We start from the raw sequence: 14,626 nt of genomic DNA, 5'->3' as shown, positions 1-14,626 counted from the left end.
TGGTAAGGCCAGATGAGGATGGGACTCTTCCAAGAGAAACAAGTACCCAGGCTCTGGGCAGGACTGGAGGTTGGGTGTGGAGAGGCAAGAATAGGTTTGGCTGGGGAACAAGAGGATAAGCTAGTCAGATTCGGATTGGAGGATGCTGCGATTGCCAATTTGGCTAAATTTGGAATTAGCTAAGAGACATCTCTAGGCATGGCTGTGTCTATGAGGGTGTTCCCAGGGAGATGTATCTGAGGAGGACGGAAGATCTAGCCTTCAAGGTCATGTGTGGCATCCCATGGACTAGGGTCCTGGACTAAATTTTAAAAAACAAAAACATAAACAACAGTGGAACATGAGCTGAGCACCTGCCTCATTTCCTGGGGCCATCTGACTCCTGGAATCAAGGCCCAGTGGGAGAGCCCAGCAGGAGGGCAGTAACAAGAAAACACTAGGAAATAGCAGAGTAACCCCTGTGTGGACAGAGGGACATCACAGTGAGCAGAAGGGCAAAGGGCTGTCTCCACTGAGCTGTGGATTTGGAAATGCTGAAATCACACTGGCTAGAGATCGATGCTATTGGCCCTCAGCCTGCAGACTTTGACCGAGATCAGCTGATTACAGGGGCCAGAATCAGAGCAGACGACAGTTGGACTACAACCAGTTCAGCTGCTCTCATCCAAACTCAGTGCTCCTGGGGGGACCAGGGACATTGAGAATGAAATAAGACTCTTCTGTGACAATGACATAGCATGGCCTCAGGGCAGCCATAATCTCAACATGGCCAAGGGCCCCTGAAAGGCCAGGCTGGGGCATCTTTGAGAATGGGGCCCTTTTGAAGATATGTTCAAATAGCGAGGTAAAATATTCACACATGTTGGGGGAATTTTAGGATGAGGACTTGTGAAGAAAACGCATGATCATAAAAGAAATAGAGTAGAGAGTAGCGGGGCCCTGAAAGAAGGATATGGTGAGTCTCAGTGCTTTCCAGAGTTTAAGGCATCTTCTAAGTGGCGATTGTGAGCTGAAACTATGGCACAGACAGCGTGCATTCTGGGGCCCGTGCTCCAAGCCACAGCAAGCTCTGTCACCTGACACTTAGCTTTCCTGACACAATAATAACCTAAGAGGTAGCTCCGTAAGAGAAGCTTTCCAGAGGGCAGCTCACATCACACTTCTGCAGACAAGGCTCCAATCCCCATCAGTGACTTGCACACCTGGCCAGTAGAAGAGGCTGACGGCCGAGTTTTTAAAAATACAGATCCTTGTGAATGAAAAGGACTGAACCACTGATAAATAGGACATGGATCATCTCAAAAACAATTATGTTGAGAAAAGCAGCCAGACAAACAGCAAACAAATGCATTATAATATATGTCTCTCCTAACACAAACTCTGGAAAAGACAAGGTAAAGAATAGTGACAGAAAGCAGGTCAGTTGTTGTCACAGAAGGCATTAGCCAGGAACACAAGGGGACTTTTGAAACTGGCAAGTGATTCCTATCATACTTGAGACAATGGCATTATAGGTTATGCAAAAAAAAAAGTAGCAAGTTATACAACTTGCATTGCAATAAAAATGCAAAAATAAACACCCAAAGTATACATGCTCCAGTCCAAGTGAGTGAGAATCTCAGGGGATCCAGGAGTCTGCTTTCATTTTTATTTAATTTTTTTTTATTATTGTGTGTACAAGTTGAGAGAGTGTATGCACTTGTGAAGGTCAGAGAACTTTCTGTGAGTTCTGAGGGCTGATTACAAGTTGCCTGGCTTGCAGAGCCAGCCCTTTAGCTGCTGAGCCATCAGCACAGTCACAGGTTTGTTTTACCTATCTATCTATGTATCTATGTATCTATCTAACTATGTATCTATCTAACTATGTATCTATCTATCTATTTATCTATCTATATATCTATCTATATATCTATGTATGATCTATCTATCTATCTATCTATCTATGTATCTATATATCTATGTATGTATCTATGTATCTATATATCTATGTATCTATCTATGTATCTATCTATCTATCTATGTATCTATCTATCTATATATGTACCTATTTATGCATCTATATATCTATGTATGTATGTATCTATGTATCTATATATCTACCTATGTATCTATATAACTCTGTATCTATGTATATATATATATATGTATCTATATAACTATGTATCTATCTACCTATGTATCTATATATCTGTGTATCTATATATCTATGTATCTATCTAAGTATCTAAGTATTTATCTATCCACCCATCCATCTATTTATTTAAAAAGGATTGTTTATTTAATTTATGTATATGAGTACGCTGTATCTGTCTTCAGACACACCAGAAGAGGGCATCGGGTCCCATTACAGATGTTGTATGAGCCACCATGTGGTTGCTGGGATTTGAACTCAGGGCCTCTGGAAAAGCAGTCAGTGCTCCATCTCTCCAGCACTTATTTATGTTTTTAAGTATCTTACCTATGTCAGTTTATTTTTGTAGAGTGTGTGTGTGTGTGTGTGTCTGTGTCTGTGTGTGTGTCTCTGTGTGTCTGTGTGTGTATATAGAGGTCAGAGGATAACGTGGAGTACATTCTGACCTTGGACCTTGTTGGTTCTAGGAACAAACTCGGGTTATCAGGCTTGGCAGCAAGTGCCTTTATCCACTGAGCCAACCCCTAACTCCATAGTCTTCATTATTAAAAATCAGTGTTTATAGTCAGTTTTGCAATCCCATGTCTTAATTTTATTTAAACGAATGCTTTAGTAAAAGGTGAAATCCTCGAAGGAACACAGTAGTTCTGATGCAAGTGGCATCTGCCCAATTCTCAGAAACTGCTTTCTAAGACACCATTAGAACATCTTGGCTTGAAGCTTAAGCAGCAAAGTATTCCATGGTTGGGATAAAGTTAGTTGGAAAAGACCATTCTCAAAGATATATCCGAAGGTGGAAAAATATGTCCTCCATGACTGTCAAGTGGGAAAAGGAAAGCATACTCTAAAGCCATAGCAGGGAAATAAAATCCTCCTCAACATCACATATTCTACCTGCTATATCCTATAGCTGCTTCTTTTTGAAATGATTTAACAAGAGGCACCGAGCAAACTCAGAGAAATTTCCTGTCCCAAATGCAGAGACATTTCCGACTTCAAATGTGCCCTTACTTTCTATATGGGATTATTAGAATAATTTTATTTCCACTTGAAGATACTTACCTTTTTATCTGTATGTGAACTCCAACTGCTCTGGAACTGACATACATTGCTTATGGGATAAAATGACCAAAATTCTATTTCAAACTTAGTGACCCTCATTATCATACATGATTGCCTGTCCCCAGAGAACCATATTTCAGCAAACATGAAATAAAATAAATCTAGTCTACAATTAAAAAAAAAACAGGGAGGAAAAAGGAAGGGATCAGAGGAAAGGGATATATACATCTGAGTCAAAAATAAAGGGGAAGGAAGTCAGGGAGAGAAGAAAGAAACAATTCGACCCTGATTACTGTCCGATGAACCCATGCCTAACTCAGAGTATATTACGGGAGATACCAAAAGTGGCACCAAGCCAGTGACAAGCACCCATAACTGTAGGAAGAAAGGGAAAAGTGTGCAGAGTGATGCTCTGAGGATTCTTGGCTTGTCCAGTCCAAACGTTACCAAATACTAACGTCACACGAGTTCAACGGAACCCTTGGTTTGCTTACCTGACCCCAGTGTAACATGTTTTGCACAGAAGTTCCCGCAGGGCAGTGTGTTGTATACACATCCACTCTAGACTGAAAGATGAATATGATGAATTAGAGAATGAAAATAGTGTTAAGGCGATACTCATAAGTACGTTTATCTCTTCACAGGATAAAACAATACAAATCAAAACAGGTTTTTTTTTTTCAGACTGTTACTCTCTCGGAGATCAGAGCCTATCTGACTATGAATATATCCAACAAAAATGTCTGCATCTGCAGAGGACCTATGAAGGAAAGGCAACAGCGGAGCAAGTGCAATGGAGAACAGGCTGCAGCCACTGGTCATTTCTTATCTCTTCATGCTTCCCTAAATTGCCAAACTTTCAAGTACCATGTCTTCCTTTAATATTAAGGGGACCATTTGCTAAAGATACATGTGTTTCTCAAATGAAAACTCCAATGTCTGATGGGTCCAGGTCTGCATCTCTCACACAAATAAGCACATCCATAGACCATAACTACGTACCATATTTAAATTCTTCTCATTGAAGCCACATAGCAGGAAGAAGACATTTGCGCAAAGCTCCTTCATGATGACGTGAGTGCAAACGTGAATGCTCAGCCACTTCAGCATCGCACTCTGAGGGAGAAATTGCTTCTGTCCAAACATGTCCTGGAAATACAAAGAAACCCAAGAATGGGTCAGCATTTCAACCTGGTGTTCCAGCTTCACATGCCTTCAGAAGTACAGGCATACAAGCATCTCCGCAGGGGCCTCCGGAACATCAACTTTCAAAACATGAAAGTGATAAGACATACTAAACCAGATGTGCTTAGAGACACACACGACAAGAAGCCCCCTCACAGTGAAAAGACAGAGGAGCCGGGCGTGGTGGCGCATGCCTTTAATCCCAGCACTCGGGAGGCAGAGGCAGGCAGATTTCTGAGTTTGAGGCCAGCCTGGTCTACAGAGTGAGTTCCAGGACAGCCAGGGCTACACAGGGAAACCCTGTCTTGAAAAACCAAAAAAAAAAAAAAAAGGCAGAGACAGAAAGCTAAGTAAGTTTATAGTAGACCATTATGAAGGGAGCTGACCATGACCATTTGTTGACAGTCCCTAACAGGACTTCCGAGAAGATCCAGAGGCCCCAGCTAAGTGTGTTTCCCTCTACTCCCATATGGGCCTAATCCACCCCCTATAAGTAGGTTACTGTTTGTTTGTTTGTTTCAAAACAGGGTCCTGCTGTATTGCTCTGGCTGGCTTCATAGTTGTTATATAGCCCAGGCTGCCCCTAAACTCAGAAATCCTGCTGCCTCAGTCTCCCAGAGCCTGATATTGTAGCTGTGAGCTGCCATGCATGATTATTGCTAATTTACTATGAGATATTTTATGATGGTAGAACAGATGTATCATTTGAATCATTGCTTAATTGTTCAGTTCAGTGGCAAGCACATTCACGCTTATGCCATTATCTCTATGATCCACCCTCAGAAGCCTTGCTTCAGTGCCCATTAGACAGTTCATTACTCCTCACCTGCCCTGCCTCCAGCACCACATGGGCTTCTGTTAAGTTTTTCTAGAATATACCCACAGGACCAGTTTGTGAATTGTCTCTAACTTTTGCAGACAGAAACAGTCAACTATAGAAACCACTTGGCCCACAAGGCCAAATTCACTTGCTCTCTGGCTCTTTGTAAGAATTGTTTTCCAGTTCTCAGTGTACATTGTCCCTAACCAACAGTCAACTAAACCTGTGCACACGTTACAACCGGGACTGTCACTCCATTCTCAAGGCAGATCTTCATGTACTGTGGGATAGGGGACAGGTCTTCCTTATATGGAACTCAGACGTCTGTCCCTTTGTCATCTTGCTCACACACACCAACTCCAGGGCAAGCAAGAATAGAAAACTCAAATTCTACAAAGGAAATGTGGGTTGTGCTATGACCCCTTAAAAGGCTGACATTTAAGTCTTAATTGTCTGTATTTGAGAATGTTGGTATTTGGAGATTGGGTCTTTTCAGACAGAGGCTGGACCTTTAAGTATCCTTTTAAAGAAGAGAAATCTGGCCACAAAGATGAACATGTACACAGAGAAAACAGTGACTGATGGTGAAGGCAGATACTAAGATGATGCTTCTCCAAGCCAAAAAGGCCAAAGACGTGCAACATATTTGCCTGTGGATGCTAGTGAATAGTATGCAGAAGTTGCAAACTCAAATGAATGCAGCTGTGCATGCAGTCTGCTTCTCTGCCTCTGAGAGGATGATTGGTGAATAGCAACAACTTTGACGAAACTGAATGCCCCTGCTGAGCTCAGTACTACAATTGTAACCACTACTCCTTCTATTGTTCGGGCTTATCACTAATCCACAAGATGACAAAGCAAAGCTTCCTTTTTCCTCCCGTAAGAAAAAAGTCAGTTATCCGATCTGCAGTGTAAATATCACACTACTTTAAATGTATAATACTCTATTCTAGTTTCTTCCAGAAAATTTACCCATCCACAGACAGCCTGTGATCCACAGAGAGTCTGTGATCTTTGTCCGTTAAGATTTCTATTACTTGTGATAAAATACTTTTTTTTCTGTTGGGGGAGAAGGCATTTATTCCAGCTTATAGTTCCACATCACAGTGCGTTATTTAAGGAAGTCAGGACAGGAACTGACACTGAGCAGGGACCTGGAAGTAGAAGCAGATACAGAGTCCTGCTCCCTGGCTTGCTCCCTCATGGCTTGCTCAGCCTGCTTTCTTTTTCTTTTTTACTTTTTTTTTTTTTTGGTTTTTCAAGACAGGGTTTCCCTGTGTAGCCCTGGCTGTCCTGGAACTCACTCTGTAGACCAAGCTGGCCTCGAACTCAGAAATCCGCCTGCCTCTGCCTCCCGAGTGCTGGGATTAAAGGCGTGAGCCACCACGCCCGGCTCAGCCTGCTTTCTTAAAGCAATCAGGATCACCTGCCCAGGGATAGCACTATTAGGAATAGGCTACTCTCTCTTGAATCAATCACTCATTAAGAAAATGCCCACAGAGGCTTGCCTACATGACAATTGAGACGGGGAATTTTCTCAGTTAGAGGATTTCTATTCCCGAATGATGGTAGCCTATATCAAGCGGACATAAATCTAGCCAGCACACTGTTAAATCAATCTTCTGTTGGATCATGTATCAATACCTACGAACAGACATCAATTAGATCGGAATGATCTCTTTCAGAAAAGCAATAGAAGAAAGAGTTGGCTAAAAAAGGACCAGGAAGTAACTCTCACATGGAGACAAGGGCATGTGACATGGAAAGTTAGCCCATTCACAACTCCAGGCTTAGTGTCTACAAAGTGGTCATTTGATGGGTTAGTAAGTTTTATATTCGTATTTTTTTTTCAAAGGATTAGAGGGGAACACTTTGCTGCCGCAAAAGCAACATGTATTTTTTAGAGAAGCTAATTCAAATATGTTGTGAATATCTGCTCACTTTTTTGTTTGTCTGTTTTTTGTTTTCCTTGTTTTGTTTTGTGAGTTTTTGTTTAAACTTTCCCAGTGTGTGCCATAAACCACTGTAGTCTGAAATCATGGTTCCTCAAGGCCAGGCCCACCGTCTTCATCAGAATCACAGAGAATGTTTTAAAAACACAGATCCCTGCCGGGCAGTGGTGGCGCACGCCTTTAATCCCAGCACTTGGGAGGCAGAGGCAGGCAGATTCGAGGCCAGCCTGGTCTACAAAGTGAGTTCCAGGACAGCCAGGGCTACACAGAGAACCCCTGTCTCGAAAAACCAAACCAACCAACCAACCAACCAAACAAACAAAAAAATGTAGACCCATGATCCCCACTCCAGAATTTACAAAATGTAATATCAAAGTGGACTGGGAGGAGGTGTGACATTTCTACATTGACAAAGCTAACTTATAAACTCTAGGGAACAAGCTAGACTTAGAACATTCATTCCTACAGCAGTAACCACATCCCCCTGTCTCTACTCTAGAGATGCCCCTCGCCCAGCCTGAATGTCCACAGCAGTCCAGCTAATTAATAGCAGGTCTTTATAATCAAAAGCTGTCTATGGAACATTTAATAAGAAAATCAAATCCCAGGCAATCTGTCCCTGGGAGATAAGCAACATGCAGAACAATCTATAGAATTGGATACCATCTACATTGAAACAAAATGATTCATCTCTCTTGGTGCATCTCTATGTGCATACATTCATATGTGGCGTCTGTAGGAAAAGACCTCTAAAACGAGTAATCCTAAAGAAAGGACTTATGGAGGTGGCCTAGTAGTCAGGAGGTACGTGTAATTTCTGAAGTGTTTGTAATCCAAATCAGCACTATTAACAAAGACAGTCAAAACAAAGTTTTATCAGCATGTTTGCTGGTGCAATGACTTCCTGCCACAACAGTCTGACTAAATTGCTGTAGCTCTTTATAACCCAAAACCTACCAAGTAGCAGTTAAAAAGACAATGAAGCATAACACTGTGATCCTTCCACCTCAGTAGCTGTCAGGTTTTGAGATCAGAGGAAAGTACATCCTTCCTGTGAGAGACTTTAAAAACAGCCTGAGAGAGAGAGCTTTGTTACACCTACCTTGAAGTAATGAGTCACTTAATATCACGGAGAAGTTCTAAGAACCAAGTTCTCAAGCAATGTGATTATTGTGCAACCCTCTCACAGTAATATCCTTACACAATCATAGGTGGTACAGGTTAATTACTTGACACAACCTCATGGCACAATCAAAAAATGTGGTGAATGTGAGACTCAGGAGTCCACTGCTGTCACATCGTGCTACGTGCCTTTGCATTAAGCATTTTTGCAAGACCAAAGAGTACATGCTAAGGTAATGATTAAAAGGAAAGGGTATGAATAAATCAGTAGTAGGTATTGTCAAGTATGACATTATTCTGGTTTGCTGTTATGAGACACTAACCAAGAGCAAACTGGGAGAGAAAAGGCTGTATTTCATCTTACACACCCAGCTCACATTCCATCATTGACAAAGTCAGAGAAGAAGTTAAGGTGAGAACCATTGAGCTTCTCACCGATTCACACACACAGGCTAATGCTTGGGCAGCTTTCTTATACAACCCAGGACCATCTGCACGGAGATGACATTGCCAGTGGCCTGGGACCTCCTGTATCAATTAATTGTCAAGACAATCCCCTACAGACACTCCACAAGTCAATGTGATTTAGATAATTCCTCAATTAGGACTCTTCTTAAATGATCCTAGGCAGTGTCTAGTTGGCAGTTACAGCCAACTATGTCATAAACAATGTGCAAAACTATATGGCTGACACTTTCAGATAACTCTTGTCACCATAAGTTATTGTATACGAGCATCACCACAAATTGTGAATTGTATGTTAGACTATGATGTCATTAGTGGATAGGTAGTTTTCAGCTTCACTGTAATCTATTAGGATCACAATCCAATGCACGGTTTTTCATTGTAAAAAAAAAAATTACAGGGCTGGAAGTATGACTCAGCCACTAAAGGTTAGGCTCACAACCAAAACATGAAAAAAACCACAGACACAGCATATGACTGTTATAATGCTGTATAGGATTTGACATGCATTTGTGTCTATATATAATACATAAGAGAGGAATAATGGACTAACCGGTCTTAAAGAACTTAAACTCCTTCTCCTGAGTGCTGTTTCCCCCTTTGAATACAGCTTAGAGTTGCATAGCTTTGGGGCTAAGCACTAATATGCTTACGAGTCATATTATAAAATATGCTCTATTAAGATAATGTCCTAGATTGTATTCTGCATGGCTAGGGACAGGCACATAGGAATGGCACATATCCTGTCACCTACCTCCTGTCCACTCCTGCACACCCACATGCCCTATGGATGAAAAGAACTCTTAGAACACTTAAGGTACCTTTCCAAAGACTTCCTTGTACCCTCCTTGTACGGTGGATAGGGAACTGGACAAACATGTTCACAAAGAAAACATGCCACTGAGTGTTGAGTTAACGGGACAGCCCCCTAGCTGCCTCTGCGGTGGAGCGGGGGGTTGGGGGGTAGGTGAAGGCAAGCACACCCACTGATCTCGTAAGAGCAGGTACAGAGGACACTGCCATTTCTCCTCTAATGACCAATTTCTCAGCTCAGAAGAGAGTATCTGAGGAGAAGCAAAACTGGTGGGACCCAAGTACCTTGAGAAGAGGGTCTGGCAAGCGTCCCAATTGAAGTAGTGGGCCTGTAGCAAAATTGAGAGACAACACGGGAGCCAAGACTAAAAACATTTTAATCTTCTTTGCCAGCTCAGGCATCTGTGAAAAAGCTATGAAACCTGCAGAGCAAAAGAAAGAATTAGCTAGATCTTCTAGGAATTACTCACAAAAGAACATGTGAACGGTCAGCCATTGTACCCTACAGAGGAAGCCCAGGAACTATACAAGTGACACTTCTCTTGTACACTTGAACAGAGTTCTTAAAACGCCCTGGCTCAGAAACACTGAATTTGGTTCTAGATTTAAGTCTACAATATGCACAGAAAGAAGATAAGAGAATGGGGCTGGAGAGGTGGCTCAGCAGTTAAGAGCACTGACTACTCTTTCGAAGGTCCTGAGTTCAATTCCACATGGTGGCTCACAACCATCTGTAACGAGATCTGGCGCCCTCTTCTGGAGTGAGCTTCAATGTACTTACATATAATAAATAAATAAATCTTGAAGAAGAAGAAGAAGAAGAAGAAGAAGAAGAAGAAGAAGAAGAAGAAGAAGAAGAAGAAGAAGAAGAAGAGAACCAAAAAGTCTTCCCTGTTCCCATGGCAACATGAACCTCTACAGCTCCACCCCACAGATCTACTTCTCCCCTGCTTTCCATTCCTAATTGGCAGACCATCCAAGCAGAACACCAGTGTCTCAAAAATCACATTTGGACTTCCATTGCTGGAAAGTATCTTTTACACTTCTCTTAGATCAGCCGCTGCTACTCGTCCCTAGGACACTTTAGAAACCATGGATTTTCACAGACACGAAAGAAGTATTATTAATTACAACCGTGCAGCTCTATTTCCTGGAAGGCAGGGTAATCTAATAACATGTTAACACTCAAGCTTTTCCCTTTGTGAGTCTCTATGCAGAATGTATTCCATGTGTCGTGAATAAGACAGTGCTAGTGAACACCTAACGTCAGAATCTAAGAAATGATGGAATATGTTTGCATGCTTGTAAAAATTTAGTCTTGATTTGCAGTTTTTAAACTTTGTAAAATTTTGTACTTGTATTTATAATGATAATAATTAAAAAAAAACATATTGAGCTGAGTAAACAGCTTACTCCATAAAGTGCTTGCCATACAAACAGAGCCTGAGTTTAATCCCCAAAGCCCATGTCACAAAGCCACGTGTGGTAGGCTGCACTTTGAGTTTCAGCACCGGATGGCAGGAACAGGTGAATCTTTTTTGAGGCTGGCTGGCCAGATAATCTAGCCTATTTAGTGTCTAGACTTTATCTCAAAAGAACAAGACAGACAATGCCTGAGGGAGACAGCTAAGACCAGGCCTGTACAACACACTGGCCACACATACACAAACACACACACTTGAAAACATGTTAGTTTTATAATACATGAACGAAACATGCAAATAGCTTCCCAAAGGTATAAAGTATGAGCTGTCATCTTTGTGGTTAGTTATGCTTGACTTAACTTAATTTCTTTGATTACTAAGGTATCTATTTTGGGTGAAACTACAGGTTAGACCCTGGGATTCAAACATGCTAGGCAACCTCTGAGATGAACCCCACCTGGGGCAGTTAACATTTAAGTATATTTTCTTATTGACTCTTTAAGGTTTCTAACATTAGAAAACTTCCCATTTTTCTACCCTCTCACAGTCTTATGTTCCTTAAAACTGGGAAACACATAACATATAGCCTACATCCATTCTTTCAATTTTAAGAAACTTGATCATCTATATTAAATTCCGAATTTCTATAGATTATTGCTGAAAATCCCTTGCCCTATTCATGATTTCTGCCTGTCATTTTAAAAAACGGTATTTTAAGTAATGTCATTTTGTGTATTTCACTTCTAAGACACATTTTCTTTGACCTCTTTATTGGATACATACCTATGGTGCAGCCTTGAGAATGACCCACATAATAGATTTGTTCTTGGCCAGTTTTATTCAAAATGTAGTTAATTGAAGCAGGTAGGTCATATTTTGCCATCTCATCAAAACTATAATCCAAAAAACAAAGAACTCTTTAATTGAAATAGCACACAAATATAGAATAGCATGCAGACACTTAGCATGAAGTGGTGTCAGCACACAGTGAACATGGCCGAATAATCAATCTTACATGCGTTCAGAACACTAACCAAGGACCAAGGAAGTCCCCAGCATTCCTGCCAAATTGTACACCCTAAAGGTAACACCTCGAAGGTTTGACATTACAAATTAGCTTGATTCACTGCACACAGTTGGGATAAAGACACATGTCTTCTTTTATTCCTGGCTTCCTCCAGGTTGGTATGGGACTATAGATGTTTATTCTCATCTTATTATGTTAATATGCCACACTTGATTAACTGGATTTGCTGTGGGTATGCATTTGAGTATTCGTTATTATAAACAGTGTTACAATGAACATATTCTAATAACTGCTTTTGGGTAAAAGCTCTCACTCCCGTGATTCATGACCAGGATGACTCTAGTTTTATCAAAGGAAAGCAAACCTTTAACCATTTACAACGCCAACCTTCTATAATACCTGGCACACTAGGATGTACTCTTTTAACCAGATAGGGGTGTGTTTGTGTGTGTGTGTGTGTGTGTGTGTGTGTGTGTGTGTGTGTGTTAGCATTCCTTCTAGGCTCTGCCCAACAGTTACCTGCCAACAGCCAGGTAGGCCTGTTTTCCTATAAAAGGGGCTGTTTGGCCCCTCTTCCCTTTCTCTGCCCTTTCTCTCTGACTTTCTTCTCTGCCTGACCCCTTTCTCCCTCTCTCTGCACCCCCCCACCTCTCTCTCCATGTGTTTCTGGCCAGCCTCTCTTCTCTTTCTCTTTCTCTTTCTCTCTCTCTTTCTCTGTCCTTCTGTCTCTCCTCCCTTCTCAACTCCCCTTCCCATGCCCTAAATAAACTCTATTCTGCACTATACCTGTACTTTCTGGTACCTCAGGGGGAAGGGATGCCTTACTTAGCATGGGCCCACTTCTTCATGTACCCCTCCCACTTCACCATACTACACTCTTCAAATATATCCTGACCTTTTTTATAAAACACAACAGTGTATGTATGTATGTATATCTGCGTGAACATGTGTGTGAGACTCTATGTGTGTATGTGCATGTGAGTATGTGCATATGTGTGAATGTATGTGTATGTGTGTATATGTGTGTGAGTCTGTATATGTATGTGTCTGCGAGTATATGTGTATGGATGAGTGTGTGAGCGTGTGTGTGTGTGTGTGTGTGTGTGTGTGTGTGTGTATGTGTGTGCAAGAGAGAGCGAGGAGAGAAGGGACAATCCCAGTGTGAGGAAACACTTAGAACACCCCAGACTCTGTGGAGGGATTCTTCCTTGAATCTTTTCCTTCAGGCCTCAGTGACTTTATGAGCTAGGACTTTATTATCCCCAATTTATAGATGAGGAAACAGACACAGTTTATACCCTGTGTCAAGTATCACACAATAATTCATTGGTGGAGCCAGAAGTAAGAAAGAGAGAGACAGAGAATAATAGAATGAATAAACATGTAACATGTGAGTGTTACTAGGGAGATGGGGAGATTGCCTGAGAGTTAACCTAGCAGCCCACACTGAAGGCCAGGAATGGTAAGAACGCCTTAAGAATTCCTAGCTGAATCTTAAAACTTATTTAGATTTACTTATTTAGATTTACCTTCATGACTGTTTTTAAATCCCAGACAAGCTTCACAAAGTTTCAAAAGATATCAGCTCCCTTTTTATACAACTTCAGGGTTACTCTTGAACTTCACCTGTCTGCCTTAAGGATGTGAACGATACAGACAGAAGCAAGTCATAATCAACTGTGATATACCTGAAGGCCCAGAACTCATCTTGATCTATGGAGAGGGTCTTGTGCTTCAGAGACCAGGTGTTTCCTCTGCTGTTTCCCATCCACACATCAAAGCCAGCATCCGCCAGGAGGAAGCCCAAGCTGCTGTTGTCAATGTTTGTGACCCAGTTACTAGAATCTGCCAGCAAGCCGTGCTGAAGATACACAACTGGTCTGGGACCTGAAAAACATTGATATTTAGAAGCTGTTAGCTCCAACCTTCTCAGCAAACATGATGCTTTGCTAAACAGCCAACTGTTAGGAGGACCAAAGCCATTAGAGCAGCAGAAGCTAATTAATATATGGAGCCAACAATGCATGCCTGTAAAACCTGAGGGCTGTGTTTTCCTTAAACAGTGTTAACAAGGAAGCAGCAAAACTTCACTTTTTTCCCTTCTGTTTTGCATACCTAGTAACAAAACATTGACTTGAGCATCAAAAAAGGGAACTGAAAGGAACACACAACCGTGAGATGGCTCTGTACACTTGCAGCCATGGCTGAACCCTAAACAGAGATAGCATCAACTGCTGGCCACAATGCAGGGCAGTGGGACTTCACCTCCACTGATGGCAAAAGCACAAGAGGTCAGCTCAGGAACTTGGGAAAATTCCACCAGACCCCTCCCCTCCTGGAAGAGAAAGGCCATAGAGCACATAGGCACCTCCCCCCTTTGCGGGTAGGGGAGGCCTAGAGCATGTAGACACACTCCCAGACTGACCTTTGTCCACCTACAGACAAGGGAAGTTCTTGCCACCTCATTCCCTAAAGACCAACCAGTTTAAAAGTCACACTATTCTGCCAGTCACATTGTGCCTACTGGCTGCAGCTCTGAAAACTGTATAAAAGCTCAAACATGCTGCTCAGGGTTGGGGTCAGGGTCGTTCTCTCTCCTTTCAGTGCAGGGAAACATGCTGGAAC

General features: G+C 41.9%; 1 protein-coding gene across 2 annotated transcripts in view; it reads right to left on the bottom strand.

Moving 5' to 3' along the window:
- Positions 1-14,626, bottom strand: part of Lipa (lipase A, lysosomal acid type) — a 33,815-nt gene that overhangs the window by 3,667 nt on the left and 15,522 nt on the right. For both annotated transcript variants that reach the window (XM_029472561.1, XM_021151828.2), the window contains 5 exons: positions 13,690-13,888; positions 11,758-11,867; positions 9,836-9,972; positions 4,196-4,342; positions 3,688-3,759 (listed from right to left, as the gene is read on the bottom strand). In XM_029472561.1, coding sequence (XP_029328421.1) covers positions 3,688-3,759; positions 4,196-4,342; positions 9,836-9,972; positions 11,758-11,867; positions 13,690-13,888 — 665 coding nt within the window. The remainder of the gene's footprint in view (positions 1-3,687; positions 3,760-4,195; positions 4,343-9,835; positions 9,973-11,757; positions 11,868-13,689; positions 13,889-14,626) is intronic.

This window comes from Mus caroli, unplaced genomic scaffold (assembly GCF_978045245.1).
Source record: "Mus caroli unplaced genomic scaffold, Mus_caroli_1 scaffold_20, whole genome shotgun sequence".
Classification (NCBI taxonomy): domain Eukaryota; kingdom Metazoa; phylum Chordata; class Mammalia; order Rodentia; family Muridae; genus Mus; species Mus caroli.
This window is presented reverse-complemented; position numbering and strand designations above follow the sequence as displayed.